This window comes from Pseudorasbora parva, chromosome 4, assembly GCF_024679245.1.
Source record: "Pseudorasbora parva isolate DD20220531a chromosome 4, ASM2467924v1, whole genome shotgun sequence".
NCBI lineage: Eukaryota > Metazoa > Chordata > Actinopteri > Cypriniformes > Gobionidae > Pseudorasbora > Pseudorasbora parva.
Genome location: NC_090175.1, coordinates 51,596,732 through 51,611,805, shown reverse-complemented (window position 1 = coordinate 51,611,805; position 15,074 = coordinate 51,596,732). Strand labels below are relative to the sequence as shown.

The 15,074-nt window shown below is 36.1% G+C and overlaps 2 protein-coding genes across 3 annotated transcripts in view; one reads left to right on the top strand and one right to left on the bottom strand.

Annotated features, from left to right (window-relative positions):
• Positions 1–3,845: 3,845 nt before the first annotated feature.
• On the bottom strand, positions 3,846–11,303 carry mdh1b (malate dehydrogenase 1B, NAD (soluble)). The gene is made up of 9 exons (XM_067442846.1): positions 11,234–11,303; positions 10,927–11,039; positions 10,664–10,798; positions 9,048–9,190; positions 6,777–7,291; positions 6,225–6,366; positions 5,833–6,008; positions 5,386–5,525; positions 3,846–4,175 (listed from the first exon to the last, which is right to left on the bottom strand). Exons 1-9 carry the CDS (start codon positions 11,265–11,267, stop codon positions 4,134–4,136), a joined length of 1,440 nt encoding a protein of 479 aa, XP_067298947.1. The 5' UTR covers positions 11,268–11,303; the 3' UTR covers positions 3,846–4,133.
• A 190-nt stretch (positions 11,304–11,493) lies between these two features.
• fastkd2 (FAST kinase domains 2) overlaps positions 11,494–15,074 on the top strand; it is a 32,199-nt gene continuing 28,618 nt past the window's right edge. Inside the window, exons 1-5 of one of the 2 annotated variants that reach the window (XM_067442189.1) lie at positions 11,496–11,568; positions 11,869–11,950; positions 12,680–13,316; positions 13,457–13,560; positions 13,659–13,767. In XM_067442189.1, coding sequence (XP_067298290.1) covers positions 12,717–13,316; positions 13,457–13,560; positions 13,659–13,767 — 813 coding nt within the window. In that variant the 5' untranslated portion in view covers positions 11,496–11,568; positions 11,869–11,950; positions 12,680–12,716. Of the gene's footprint in view, positions 11,569–11,868; positions 11,951–12,679; positions 13,317–13,456; positions 13,561–13,658; positions 13,768–15,074 lie in introns of both variants that reach the window. The other variant, XM_067442190.1, reaches the window with a different exon arrangement.

Genomic DNA, 15,074 nt, shown 5'->3' with positions numbered 1-15,074 from the left:
ATATATTGCAGTAGCCTATATTGGAAAATATCATGCAATACATTAGGCAATATATTCACATATATGGAATTTAATATTTATATTTTCCAATATATTGCAATATATTGAAAGTGGAAATCATTTGTATATTTTGCAATATAGTACATGAATATATAATCTATTTTATAATACCATCCATATATTATTCCATATATTTACAATATATTAAAATATATTTCAAGTAATATATTGGTAAATATATTTTCCTTTCGTAAGAGTGTGTAGCCTGCTTTCGATATTTCATTCTCAGTTGAATTTGACTGGACACGGCGTACACTGCACCAACCATTGCTCGTATAATGCATGTCAATGAGGGACCCCATTGACATGCATTATACGAGCAACGGTTGAGTTAAAAATCTTAATTTGTTTTCTACTGAAGAAACAAACACACCTTCATCTTGGATGCACTGGGGGTAAGCAGATGAACATCACATTTTCATTTTTGGGTGAACTATCCCTTTTAAGTATTCAAGTAAATTTAAAGTAACTAGCTAAATTGGATAAATATCAAAAGTTAGAATAGATTATATAAATTAATTATAGATATGATTTAAGTAGTAAATTAATGAAATTTGATTTAAATAAATTATTAGCATTAAAATAATAAATATATACATATTTGATTTAAACAAATAACACATCTAACAGTACAGTACTGTAGTATTGAGATACCCTAGCGGCAGCAAATTTAATCTGCCTGCAACATCTTGATGTGGGTCTGGCTTGTCAGGCTAGTATTGAGAAGCATACCTGCAGAAATTAAAAATAAATATGAATTATGTATATACTACTGTTTATATCAAGTCATGTATTTTCCTATTATTGTGTTAGTTTGTTTATTTATTTACTTCTTATTTCTTCAGGTTTGGTCTTCCATACTATATAGTGTGTAAAAAAGTAATGATGTAGTGTAATAACTAATTATTTTCCAAATAATATTTTTCACACTATTGAGTCTTCTCCAACTTGCCAGCCAGCTCCAGCAATTTTATCACTTTCACAAACCTTTCATATTGCATCTCTGTACAAAGACTATACCCAGATTGATGATGATCAAAACATGGAGTGGATCGTGTCCATACACACCTTCAATGCTTGCGCAGTCCTAAACCTCTATGGGGGTCAACTTTTCATTCAGTAATCCTCGGCTGTTTAATGTTTAAAGATTGCATTAGTTTATGCATAAACAATGGCTGCATCCAAAATCCCACACTTCCCAAATATAGTAGATGAAAAACAGTATGTCACAAAAGAAGTATGTCCGAATTAACAGTACTCTTAAAAGAGAAGGCACAAAGTACTTACTTCTAGCCTAGAAATCTAGACGCACCCTAGCGGCAGCAAATCTAATCTGCCGCAAGTGTCGTCTAGCAACTCTCAATACACTTCTGAGCTGTAAACGGCAAACTCTGCTCGGGCCAATCACATCGTGTCTAGAGTCAGTGGGCGGGGCTTAACATAATGACAGCCAAGTTGCGCTTGCGTGCTACTAGTAAACACAGAAACTGGCGAATGGCGGTCTTTCGAATCAGCTTTGACCCCGACTCTGGAAGACTTGGAGTTAATCTTTTCTCTGAGAAAAAAAGAAAGAACGGCACTGAAGTCATTCTTAAAAAGGGAAGATGTGTTCTGAGTTTTGCTGACCGGATACGGCGAATGTTTAATCTGTCAACTAGCTCCGCTTCACCTTCGTTGCTCTGGTTGGTTGTAGCGCTATCCAATTGCGTGCACGCCGTGCAGAGGGAGTTTGAAAGACAACCGTTTATCCGCCCCTCGGATTGAGCCCTGTCTATGCTGAGTTTCCAGACCAAACATCTTGATGTGGGTCTGGCTTGTAAGGCTAACTTACTTCCATACATGGGAGAGGATTTGAGAATGGCAGTGAAGTGACGCAGCTGACGCTGGTGGTCACGTGATAATTACACCACCAGCTTGATCATCTTGTCTTTTCAATAATATAGTTCATATTTACAAATTCTTTTTAAGCATAATGTATGTTTTATACACAGCGAAAATAGCCTGCATTTGACTGGAATTACAGAATTAAAAACCTGGATAGCATCGTCAATGTTTATATTGTTGTCAGTGCAAGGGATTTTCTCAATAAATAGGCAAGAATACACCTGATGTCCTCCATGATAGTATAAAACAAGTACCTACTCATGAGAGTACGTAATTTTTGATGCAGCCAAAGCTTCTATCACTTGTTTCTGCTTCTTCTTTACTTTTGATTTGGAGATTCTGTACTCTTTCAGAATATGTGTAATAGCGGCCCTTACCGTGAAATAGTGAAAACATGGATTGTCTGAAGATTTCGTCGATGGCATAAATACTGTTTGCACACGAAGGCACCTCACAAAACTATTAAACTAGACATCTGAAGGAGTGCAACGGTTTAATGATCTACAGCAAAAGAGAGCGAGCTTTGGTGACAAATATTTAATTACTACTACGATAGTAATTTATCGCTAAAAATTACATAAAAAATGTACACACAAACTGACCAGCAGCCACAACTTTCAGATGGCATCTCTTTTTATAAGCGCAACTGTCACAGATTGGAAAGCACAGGATTGTGGGTGAAGGATACAGCTATGCTTCCTTCAAAACTCAGTCAGATGAAGGTATCTCAGTAGACACGAAGTGAAGCTAACATTGGATTCAAATGTGCCTCGATACCTTGAAATGTGTCCTCCGAATGCAGCATTTTTAAGTTTTAGTACGCAGTCCATGGCTTTATATATTCAAATATATTATTCTCTTGTATATTTTAGGATGGATCCCTCTCATGAGAAATATCATATTTTGAGGTTCCTGCTGTCTAAAAAAATGTAGAGTACAGGTTTTTGATATGTTTTTGCATTAAATATTTGCTGGCTCAGGGAACAGCAAGAGATAAAGTCAGGCATGACAAAGGGCATGTGAGGTAAGGCGACCATGTTGATAGGCCTGCGGTGAGCTGGCAACAGAACTGGAGGCAGATGGTCACACTGCTTATAGTCGGAGGTGACTAATCTCGATTATTGGGGGTGAGAAATCGCTGAGAATGGAAACATTACAGAGGTCTTCAGTATTAAAGGAATGTCATGTAAATGTTGCAGTCATAGTGCATTCATAGAATATTCCTTTCAGACTTGGGTCAGAGCCAGAGATATTTAGGTTTCTTTGGTCTGGCAACCACACAGATGACCATAGTAACCCCATAGCAACACACTAAAAAACTCCATACCACAGTAGTCCAATGTTCAGTCCTGTGTTAATATGAAGGAAGTTTCAGTATTGTTTCCCCTCTTTTTTGAATGATGCAGTGTAGCTAACTGTGTTTGTGCTATAGAGTTAACGAAACTACAGTAAGTATAAAATGTCCTACCAGAATTTTTTTTGTGAACAATTTTGTGTTCTATCAGTGTATAAAAGGTAAGGTTTGCACATGCAAGCACCACTCAATATACAAAAAAAAAGTTCAAATATATTCCTCTTACTCAGTGGGTTTAAAAATTTTGACTTGAAGGGCCCATACGGTATGTCCAATGCAAGATATGTTTGGTATTTCTGCCTTATTAATGACAAAACGGCTTGTTTCAATACATCAGTATCTAGCGTCCAATAGAAAAAAAAGAGGTTTTCATTCATTTTTCATTTATTCCAGGCAATGGCACAAAAAGTACAAGGTAGACAAATTATAATTTAAGTCATATTGTGCAAGGAAAACAAAAAACAAAACAAAACAGAATATAAAGTATTCAAATATGACGATCGAATTCTTTTAATTGTTTTAAATCCAGAAGTTTCAAGAATCGAGAACTGTTTGTTCTCCAAACACTCATCAGCCACTTTATTAGGCACACCTTATTACTAGAAACATTCCTTCATCTAAAATTCCCACATATCTTTGGGTTTGATTTGAATATAGTAATGAGTATAAGTCTCTCAAGAAGTGAGCTAAACATTTTTATGGGCCAAGTTCATCACTTGTCCTTTGAAGCATTGAGATTGTGTAACTCAAATATAGCATTAAAATATCTTAATAGAATGATGACGTGTCATTTTACTGAAGGAGTGAGCCATTGAAGTCTGCCTTTGGTGAGCCATCATTCATCTTTCTTCAATATTCTAGCAGCAATGTCTTTCTCCTAAAGCAAATAATTATATAAAACAACATTGATTAATTATTGCAATCTTATCAAAGCTGATCAAGTGTTTTATCCATGTCCTACCATCAGGAAGGTCATAAATGCATGTATTTATTTGTTATTTAAAGGTACCAAGCAACTTTGAAAACTTTGCGGTCTCCAAAAAAAACAAAAAAAACAGCACATTCTGATTTAATAGAACAGGCATTTAATAGAACATTTTATGGATTTAGTTTTATTTAACTCCAATAAACCTTTTTTTTTTCTAAGCATGTATGATTGATTACAACCTTGGTATGCTAACAAAACATTACATTGGCATTTATATATATATAGGTGCTTATATAATTAGAATAGCATCAACATTTTATTTATTTCACTAATTCCTTTCAAACTTGTATATTATATTCATTCATTACAGACTGGTATATTTCAAATGTTTATTTCTTTTCATTTTGATGATTAACTAAGGAAAACGTTGCTTGAGGTCCAGTGTGAAGTTTCCAGTCAGTGATGGTCTGGGGTGCCATGTCATCTGCTGGTGTTGGTCCAATGTGTTTTCTGAGGTCCAAGGTCAACGCAGCCGTATACCAGGACGTTTTAGAGCACTTCATGCTTCCTGCTGCTGACCGACTTTATGGAGAGGCAGACTTCATTTGCCAAAGCAACCAGTACCTGGTTTAAGGATCATGGTATCCCTGTTCTTAATTGGCCAGCAAACTTGCCTGACCTTAACCCCATAGAAAATCTATGGGGTACTGAGAAGAGGAAGATGCGATACGCCAGACCCAACAATGCAGAAGAGCTGAAGGCCACTATCAGAGCAACCTGGGCTCTCATAACACCTCAGCTGCAGTAATTCAGGCAAAAGGAGCCCCAACTAAGTATTCAGTGCTGTGCATGCTCATACTTTTCATGTTCATACTTTTCAGTTGGTCAGGATGTCTAAAAATCATTTCTTTGTATTGGTCTTAAATAATATTCCAATTTTCTGAGATACTGAATTTGGGATTTTCCTTAGTTGTCATGATCATCAAAATTAAAATAAATATACATTTGAAATATATCAGTCTGTGTGTAATGAATGAATATAATATACAAGTTTCACTTTTTGAATCGAATTAGTGAAATAAATCAAGTTTTTGATGATATTCTACCAGCACCTGTGTGTGTGTGTGTGTGTATATATATAATTACTTTGTGTAGTTACCATTTTAAGTTCAGCAGCACAAGCATCCAGTTTTACCCTCAACTCATCTGTAACGGTAACATCGGACCGCACGGTCCATTGACCATCCCTGAAGCTCACAGGCATAGAAAACACCAAACCTGCTGGAATCCCGAACTGCCCTGCACATTTAGAAAGGTCAGACAAGGATTAGCCTATAAAAGATACACTGTCAAATATATATGATCAATAAGTTATGACAACACATGCTTTAACTCATCAAAAAAAGCTTTTTTCCCCTTTTTTTGTGTAGGTTTCAAGATTCAACTTCTTTTGTTGTCAGTTTAATGTAATTTACGTTGGAATTACTTAAACATCCAAGTTGATCGTACTTAAAAATTGAATGCAGAATCTTTTTTTACAGCATACATTATACATATACATACTTTTCATACATTTCATATTTGAGAATGATTTGAATGGTCTTGCCTGTACTAAGTACACCCAAAGAGAAAAGTTCCTCTGGAGAAGCATCCTTATTCCAGGCCCTTAAAATGGTCATTATTCCATTGGTTGAGGAAATGGATGTGGCTTTGTTGGTCTTCGAGGAAATTGTGGCACGGTGTTTATGTACTAAACTCATAAAATCTGTCTCCAGCCATTTCCTTATAAAACAAAACATGAGTATAATTACATTAATGGTGGACTATTTAAGATATGTATGGAATGTGCGTGTGTTTATCTGATGACTCCTGTTATGTCACATTTGTTGTTCACTTACTGATAAAATGATACCCTTTATAATGATTCATGAATGGATTTGTAATGGAATTGCCTAAAAGAGCCTTATGCTTTGAGTCATGCACCACAATGATCTTTACCAATCATAAATCATTTCCATGACTCGCTGAGAAAAACCATCTGGTCCCCGAATGGCCCCATCAAATCTGAAAACCTCCGCCCTCTGCAGGTCAATATGGAAACAGCCACTGATGTTTCCCCATACAACAACATGAGTTATGTCTGTGAATACAATAAAAAGGATGTGTGAATATAAAAGGTGTGTATATATTTTAATATGAATATTAAAATTTATGTAATTTTATGTGTATCTAATTTTATAATATGAATATAAAAATGTATGTAATACAAATTAGTTATAATTCATACCATTTATTTTAACAATGTAATTCTTGATTAAAATCAATTTAATAATATAACACATCTACAGTATATATATATACTATATTTTTATATAGTAAAATATTATTTATTTATATAGTAAAAATGTTATATTAATATATAAAATAATGTAATAATACATATGATTCATGCTTGTGAATGTAAAAAAATGCTGTATTGTTTCTTCAGAATGTTTTCAAAAATAATGTTAAAATAATCAAACTGAACTGAAAGTATCATTATTATTTTACCTGCTGTTTTCACTGAGAACTTCTGCGCAAGCTGAGTTCTTGCCTCATATTCTAGTTGTGTTGTCATCGCCACAAAGTTGTGCGGGTCAACAGAGGGTGCGTTCTCAATTAACAGCGAGCACTTCAGATTAATAAAGGAGTCTCCAGCCACTATCACTTTTACGTCTTTCCGTGCATTGGCCTCGATGAGTTGCCCATAGCAACAGAAACATTCTGCTACCTGGCTCACCATGTGGACCTTGTCATCTGGCTCATTGTTACTTTCACATATAGGCTGCAGGTCATCCAGAAAAATGATGAAGTGGGCTTCCTGAAACGCCTGTGTGTGGTCTGAATGAACAGTGACTTCATGGAGCCGAGGTAGTGCGAGGTCTTCTGTTTCCATCTTGAGTCCTTGGAGCATTTCTTTAGAGCTGCAGGTGTCCATGAGGTGAAGGCTGAAAAGGGGGAGATCTGGAAACAGTCCCGGGCTGAACAACTGAGGAATGAGGCTGTTGCAGATGGGGTTCAGGGCACTGAAAGAAGGTTTTCTCAGGTTAAACTTCCTGCATCTAAGATAAAACTCTTTTTAAAAAAACTCTAAGAACTCTTTTAAAATAAAACTCTAAGATAAAACTCTAAGAACTCTTTTTACTCTTATAAAGAGCCCCTATAATGCTATTGTAAATGATTTTGTGTCCTATAATAGGTTTAGGTTTAGATGCATCCAAGGTGTGTGTATATATATATATATATATATATATATATATATATATATATATATATATATATATATATATATATATATATATATATATATATATATATATATATGAAGTGGGCTTCCTGAAACAACTGTGTGTGTATATATATAATGTTTAGCACTATATATACGCATGCATCCGCTTAAACTCCGGGACCATTTTTTTGGGATTTTCCCCTGGATTTGGCCTACCCAAATCCAGACCCCCCCCCCCCCCCCCCCTTCCCATCACAGTGTCTAAAACAGTTGGATAAAGGATTCACTCTCTCCTCCTTTCTGAGAGCCACTCTGCTCTGTTTGTTGTGATTTTAGTGTCGGAAATGAAATGGCCCTTAACATCTGAATTTTAGCTGCGGGAGCTTCCTCTGCACTCAATAATTGAGCCCAAGTCCTCATCCTTTGGAAGTGCATTCAAAATGAATTTGGTTGCGCATCACAGAAAATAGTGTCTTCTCAACATGCTGACAAGAAAAACCAAACTCTTCCAGGCCATGTTTGAGGATGTGTCAATGCACATTATTCGTGGGTATCCAGTTAGTGAACACCTTAGGCTGGCATTATGTAAATTTAATACAAACCTATATGTTGGTTTGAGCAGGGAGTAAGACTGGACTTACTATGGACTAGTTTCAGGCAGTTCAGAATCAGTTCTTTCTTTTGGGAGACAATATATCTTTGAAACTTTGCACTTTGCAGACCTTTAAAGGGTCAGTTCATTTCTTCAATTCTATCATTCAATTACTTACCCTTATGTTGTTCTAAACCCATAAGACTTTCGTTCATCTTCGGAACACAAATTAACATCTTTTTGATGAAATATGAGGGATGTACCTCCATTGATATAACCAACTAATTTCACGCGTATTTAGTTAAAAAAGAAATTGTAAAACTAATCCATATGAATTTAGTGGTTTATTTTAGAATTTATGTAGAATTTTGTGTTTCTGAAGAAACATTATCACTATATGTTGAACAGATTGAATTTAGGCTTTTATTCACATACCTTTCATCAATGCACACTTCACTTGTGGTAAACAGAAGCTCAAGTGTTGTCGCTTGATGTGCGAGAACCAATGAGATTCTTTCTCGTCTTACGCAGTTCAGTTGAGCTTCACTGATCAAATATTTAAATGTGAATGAAAGCCTAAATTAAATCTGTTCATCATATAAACCGATTGAGTCTCTTCAGAAAATTCGAAGTAAACCACTCAATTCGTATGGATTTACGATCTTTTTATGAACTCTTTGAAAGTGGTCAAAGTGGTAGTTGTGCAGCTGTCAATGGAGGGACAGAAATCTCTCAGATTTCATCAAAAATATTTATTTTTGTGTTCTGAAGATAACCGAAAGTCTTACGGGTTTGGAATGACATGAGGGTGAGTCATTAATGTAATTAATGTCTGAATTTTCATTTTTGGGTGAACTATCTATTTAAGATTCAAAAACAGCTCTATTACACACTGCATTAAATGTGATATCTGGAATATGCATAATAGGGGCATTTTAAAGGTGAAATAAAAGATGTCCACCTGCTGATCCAGATGTGCAGAGGTCTGAGAGACCTCTGTCGGTGGACTTCCTCCTTTATACACAGCTCTTTAGTTTGCTGATTCTCTGCTGCTATTTTTAGCATTAGATCAGAGTTCATATCGGAGATGATGCCATAGTAAGCCTGCAGTAGAGGACAAAAGTATTGATATTTACATACAGCATCTAAATGAAACAGGATGTTGCTGATCTTAGATTAGCTTCAGAATCAATATAATTCAGGGAAGAAAGAAACTTTCTGCTGGCATTTTGTTTTCTGTGAGTTAAAATGGAAGGTATTTGTTTAATTGTATGTTTTATCTTGTAGTCTAAATCGACATATTGCAGTAATTTAGCACTAAAATAAAATATATGCCTGCATCCCAGGCTATTTTACATCCACTAGCTGGAGTGCCCATGATATCCACCAGAAGGCACTCCTCTTGACTCCTTTGCCTTTCCATCATGAACTTCATTTCCCATAACCCATTGCCTGTTCACTTCCACCTGTGTGCATTATCTTGTTATGGTTTGCCTATATAAGCCCTGTGCGGTCACTCTCACTTTGCAAAGTCTTGTTTGTGTTACACTGCATTTTTGAGCGCTTTCTCTCGTTTCCTGTATGATGGTTCTGTTCCACTGTCTGGTTTTCTTGAATTTCCCTGTTTGCCCTGTGTCACGACCATTAGCCTGATATGTGGATTAAGATTATGGATTACCCCTAACAAAGCTATGCTTGGATCTTCTTATGGTGTGTCAGAGCAATACGTAACAATCTGATGCATCAAAAAGAGGCCTGCTATTACAGTTTTACTCAATTGCCTTGGATCAATTCTCAAATTACATTTTCCCCCCTCTGAACAATTTGTTTCTTGTTCACTCCAGATTTTTACATGTTTTAGTACTTGTGTGCAAAAGAGTAAATACATCTGTCTTAAATTTGCACAACAAATGTGCATGGCTTGCTGATGAGTTGATTCTTAGTGAAACTGTCATACTCTTAACTTCAAAACGTTCTTTCATTGTGTGTTTAGACATCACATGCAAAATTATTTATTCAATTATTCATTTATTTTGTTTAACCATGACGCATTGTTAGAAAAAAACGCAGCATACACTAAATGTGCATATTCTCCGTCTGTTATTACAGTATTGACTTTTATCTACTTTTGAAATGTTTCTAAAAACCTCACCTCAGTGTGATACACATGACTGGTTGACACTTATGTTGAGGAAACATCCAAATATTTGACCAGTACTGCTTATGTGACGTAAATAATAATAATAATATATATATTTTTTACTTACACAATGAATGATAGCCTGACAAGCCAGACTGGGTTTGGATTCGACTGGATCAAGGCTAGATTTACTGCCGCTAGGGTGCATCTAGACTTCTAGGCTAACACAATGAAGTTTTTTATGAAGCATAAATTAAATGTTTTGGGGTGAGTTAGGCCTACTTACTACATTTTGCAAGTGTTTTAACAAAAATGACCCAAAGCAACTGAGAAAAACAAATTCAAATTTATACAGACTATATCTATCTTTTTTAGGTATTTGTTATATTACTTCAAATGAATTCCTCTGTTTTATTTAGCTGTCCTATCATCCAAACCTGGGCATGCTCAAGGAAATCACTGAAGCCTCCGAGCAGCATTCCTTTACCCCCGCGATCAATCAGCTCCCTCCATACTATAGGAGAGCTTGAATGCGTCCATCCATTGGAAGCACAGGTGTCCTCCAGCCATTTCTAGAAAGAAAGATGGTTCAATATGAATAAAAGACATCAATGAACCAATGACATCTTTAGTTCAACATAAAAATGAAAGATTATGAATGGTGCAATGATTAAAGAGCTCTTAAAGCTCATGGGTTTACCTCCCAGTCACTGGGAAGCACACAGATCTTGTGAATGTGACAATCTGGCAGGTTCCTTTGGAGCACATCAGCAAGAAGCTCAGCTTTTGCATAATAGGGACAATCAGCTTTTCCTGGGCAGAATATTAACGTTAAATGTTGTTGACTGCGACATGATTGGCCACAAGCATGAAGGAAACTGTAAAATAACACTATAATGTGACATAATGTGGATGGATAGACAGACATACAGAACATCGACTATTGTTTGCTTTCATTAGAATACTAATTTCGATAGTTTGTTTAATTAGCCATAAAACCGACCAACCTGCAAGAACAAATTTGGCCATGTTTAAGTCCATTCACAAGCGCGTCCGGGGTTGCTAGGTAACATGGTGTGTTCCGCCTAAAAAAAATCTGGGGAGGACATATATCCGATTTCTCTTTCGTTTTTTCAAATCTATATTTTTATGATTTAAAAAAATTATATATTATGTATAATATGAATTAAACAAGTTTATATGTGTGTATTTAACTATTTTTAAAATAACATTATGAAAACCACGCGATAATACAAGCGGAACTATCGTGCGTGCGTTCCGTGTTTCTGTCATGGCCGCGCTCATAGTGACTGCAGTACACATGCGAAGACAACAACCGAAGGTAATATCGTTATGTTTGTTAAAGATAAAGGGCTCGTTCAAATGCATGACTGTGCCATAATTAACCGCAAGTATTTAAATAGTATACCGGTTTTGCAGCTACAGTGAGTGAGGTATGTCTTTAACGTTTCTGTACAAGGACATGCAACTTAGGCAATAAAAGCTTGAAACAGCTGTCCTCTAAATGTATTTGTGTATTTTACTTGATATTTCCATTTTCAAATGTTAAAATGCATTGTAGATAACCAGACTGATAGGTACATACAAATATACATTTCTTTCTGGGTTGTTCTGATTCTAGTAATATTTCAAGATCTCGTCTCCACCTGTGACCCTGACGGATGCATTTGAGAGCACATGATAAGAGACAAAACATATGAACGGTAAGATCAGTAACATCCTAACACCTACAACTCCCCCCCCCCCCCTTTAAATGTTTATTTAATTTTTATAAACGATCGTAACTTCTCTATAATTAGTTGACTTTTCAAAACTTGTCACACAGTGAGCACAAACTCTTCCAGCAGTCTGTGTGAGCTAAACTGTGAATTATTTATCATTGCTTCGAAACAAAATGCGTTGATTGACTACTTCTTTTAAAGGACATGAATTCTTTTCTCACTCTGACACAAACACAACAAAACTTAGTTCCTTCAAGCTTTATTATGTTTGACTGCTTGCCTGTCTTCTGAATTAAAATCAGAAGATAGTGTCATTCTCAAATTTTACAAAATAAAATGCTACCTGTTGTTAGTGTATTTATTCTGTTATGACAGAATAAATAGATTTTAGATGTGATGTTTTGGTAGTTTAAGTGCAATTTGAGTGTGAAATAAACTGCTGTACCAAACTGAAAGCTGGTAAAGGGAAACACATGAATGAAGAGTTTTGTAAAAAGTAAAAAGTACTGTGGTAATCATTGTTTCAACCAAAATACCATACCTATTACAGTTTGTATGATTATTTTAAAGTAGTAACACAAAGGCCCAGTTTCACAGATTAAGCCAGGATTACAAAAAACATTACTGGTGTGCATTTTGAGACCAAACATTGAGCCTTGTCTGTAAAATCGGGAGAAGGTTTCTATTTCACCTTTTCGTTTGTTGAAACAGGTTACACCATGTGTGAAGCTTTGGAGAATCACCCACGATGAGCATGTGTAAATCAGGTTTGGACATGCTCAGATGTGCTCTGAGATCCACGTCGCTGTGGAAATGTGACTCTTTTATATGGACGCAGACGTCTTTATGTTATAATAGCAGAAGCTTTGCTGTATCATCTCAGCTGGGAAGAAAACACATACGAGGACACGTATTAAAACAAGTCCGGTATTACAGTCAGAGCGGTCAAGATGTTCTCAATGTTCAGAATAAACAAACTGAAGCCTCTGCAGGGCCCAGCGAATCCCTGGATAAAGCAGAAAGGACTCCTTTCTACAGCCATTTGCAGGACTGTTTTTGCCCCACGGATGTGCTGGACACACTGAAGCAGTTCCCAGCATCGCAGCAGCTCATCAGCAGCATCTTCACTCGCATCTGGGAGAGCACAAAGAGAATGACGGATGAGCAGCGGCGCTGTGAGCTGCGGCTGATGTATGAACACCCGGGGTTCGAGGAGGTCTGTGAACGCGCCACGACCGACGCCTGGCGCATGAAGAGCGATGATCTGGCCTACAGTCTGCTGGCCATTGTCAACCTGGGAGTTTCACAAAACACACGTGTTGTGCAGACACTGCTGCGTGTTATACAAGTGAGTGTAGTCCTGATCACTTTGGAGTTTTCGTCTTCTAGCTTGAAAATATGAATATTCACATTCATTAAAGGTGCAGTATGCAATTTCTGAGAAACGCTGGTGAAAGTCACATGATCCTTCTAATATGCTGGTTACAGGAGCGGTTGAATCAGTTTGATATAAGGTCTCTTTCGGTGTTGGCTGCCTCAATTCGGGAGATGGAGGAATGTAGGAACATTCAGGCCCTAAGAGAAGCTTTAAGGTGTGAAGATTGCTAAAGCCCTAATATGACCTTATATAATACAACATCTGTGTGTGAGTGTGTGTAAGTTTTCATCAATTTGTGTTCTGCTTTTGAAGGTTGTTGCTGAAGGATCGTATTCCTGAGATCCAGAGCGTGGTAGTCCTGCAGAGCATGATGCGCGCGGTGGGCAAAAACTCTCCGATACATCTGAAGAAACAGCTGGCGGTTAGATTTATTTGTTCACCTAAAATGTATTGTTTACTCACTGGCACTCATACAGAAAATGGATTTATCAATCAATCGATTTCTGTGGATATATATATATATATATATATATATATATATATATATATATATATATATATATATATATATATATATATATAATATATATATAAAAAATGTTATATATATATATATAAAGAAACAAGAAATTATATTTTGCATAAATAAATTAAAGCTTTTTCCCATAAAGGCATTATAACTAAAAATAATAATGCCTCTGGACATTTTTTACTTTTGTTGTATTTTTGTGTTATTATAGTTTTATTAATATTTCGGAATTAGATTTTATATTATTCGTTTTCATGTTTGTTGATTTTATAGTAAGTTCGTTTTGTACCTTATTATTCACTTCATATATTTTTTTTTAAATCAGTTTAGTTTTTCCCCAGTTAATGATATTAGTGCTTAAATTTAATTTCTATTTCTATTTTATTTCAGCTTTATTTCAATCGATTTCTGTGGATGAATATAAAAAAATAAACATATATATTTCACATAATAAAAATAAACCTTTTTCCCCATAATGGCATTATGACTAAAAATAATAATGCCTTTGGACATTTAACTTTTTTGTGTGTTATTAATATTCTTAATTAGGGCCCAAGCCCTGAAAGGGCGCAGAGCCCTATTGTTCTTCTAAGGATTATTTGTTATTATTATTAGGGCCCAAGCCCTGAAAGGGCGCAGAGCCCTATTGTTCTTCTAAGGATTATTTGTTATTATTAGGGCCCAAGCCCTGAAAGGGCGAAGAGCCCTATTGTTCTTCTAAGGATTATTATTATTAGGGCCCAAGCCCTGAAAGGGCGCAGAGCCCTATTGTTCTTCTAAGGATTATTATTATTAGGGCCCAAGCCCTGAAAGGGCGCAGAGCCCTATTGTTCTTCTAAGGATTATTATTATTATTATTATTATTATTATTATTATTATTATCTTTTCGCCTTTTGGGCATTTTTGGGGCACTTAACGTGCTCGAAAACTCTTGAAACTTTGCACACGCATCGGAATGCGCGGCCAACAGGGTCAGGCAGAGGCCTTTGACCCGGGCGTGGCAGGGGGGCTCAACAGCGCCCCCTTGAAAAACAGGGTCTATATATTAAACACACTTGCACGTACATGTATGAAACTCGGTACACTTATAGATCTCATCGGGCCAAACAACTTCCGCACTCATAGTCATAAGCTTCGCCCAACAGGAAGTGAGCTATAATGGGTTGTTCGGAAAACGCATGCTCTGGAATTTGCGGTAC

What these genes read in the sequence shown, in the direction of transcription:
- mdh1b (XM_067442846.1), bottom strand. Translation starts at nt 11,267, where the DNA reads ATGGACTTAAACATGGCCAAATTTGTTCTTGCAG. An exon ending in GGCCAAATTTGTTCTTGCAG is followed by an intron (nt 11,040 to 11,233) that starts GTTGGTCGGTTT and finishes TATTCTGCCCAG; the next exon opens with GAAAAGCTGATTGTCCCTAT. An exon ending in GTGCTGCTGAACTTAAAATG is followed by an intron (nt 4,176 to 5,385) that starts GTAACTACACAA and finishes TATTTGCTTTAG; the next exon opens with GAGAAAGACATTGCTGCTAG.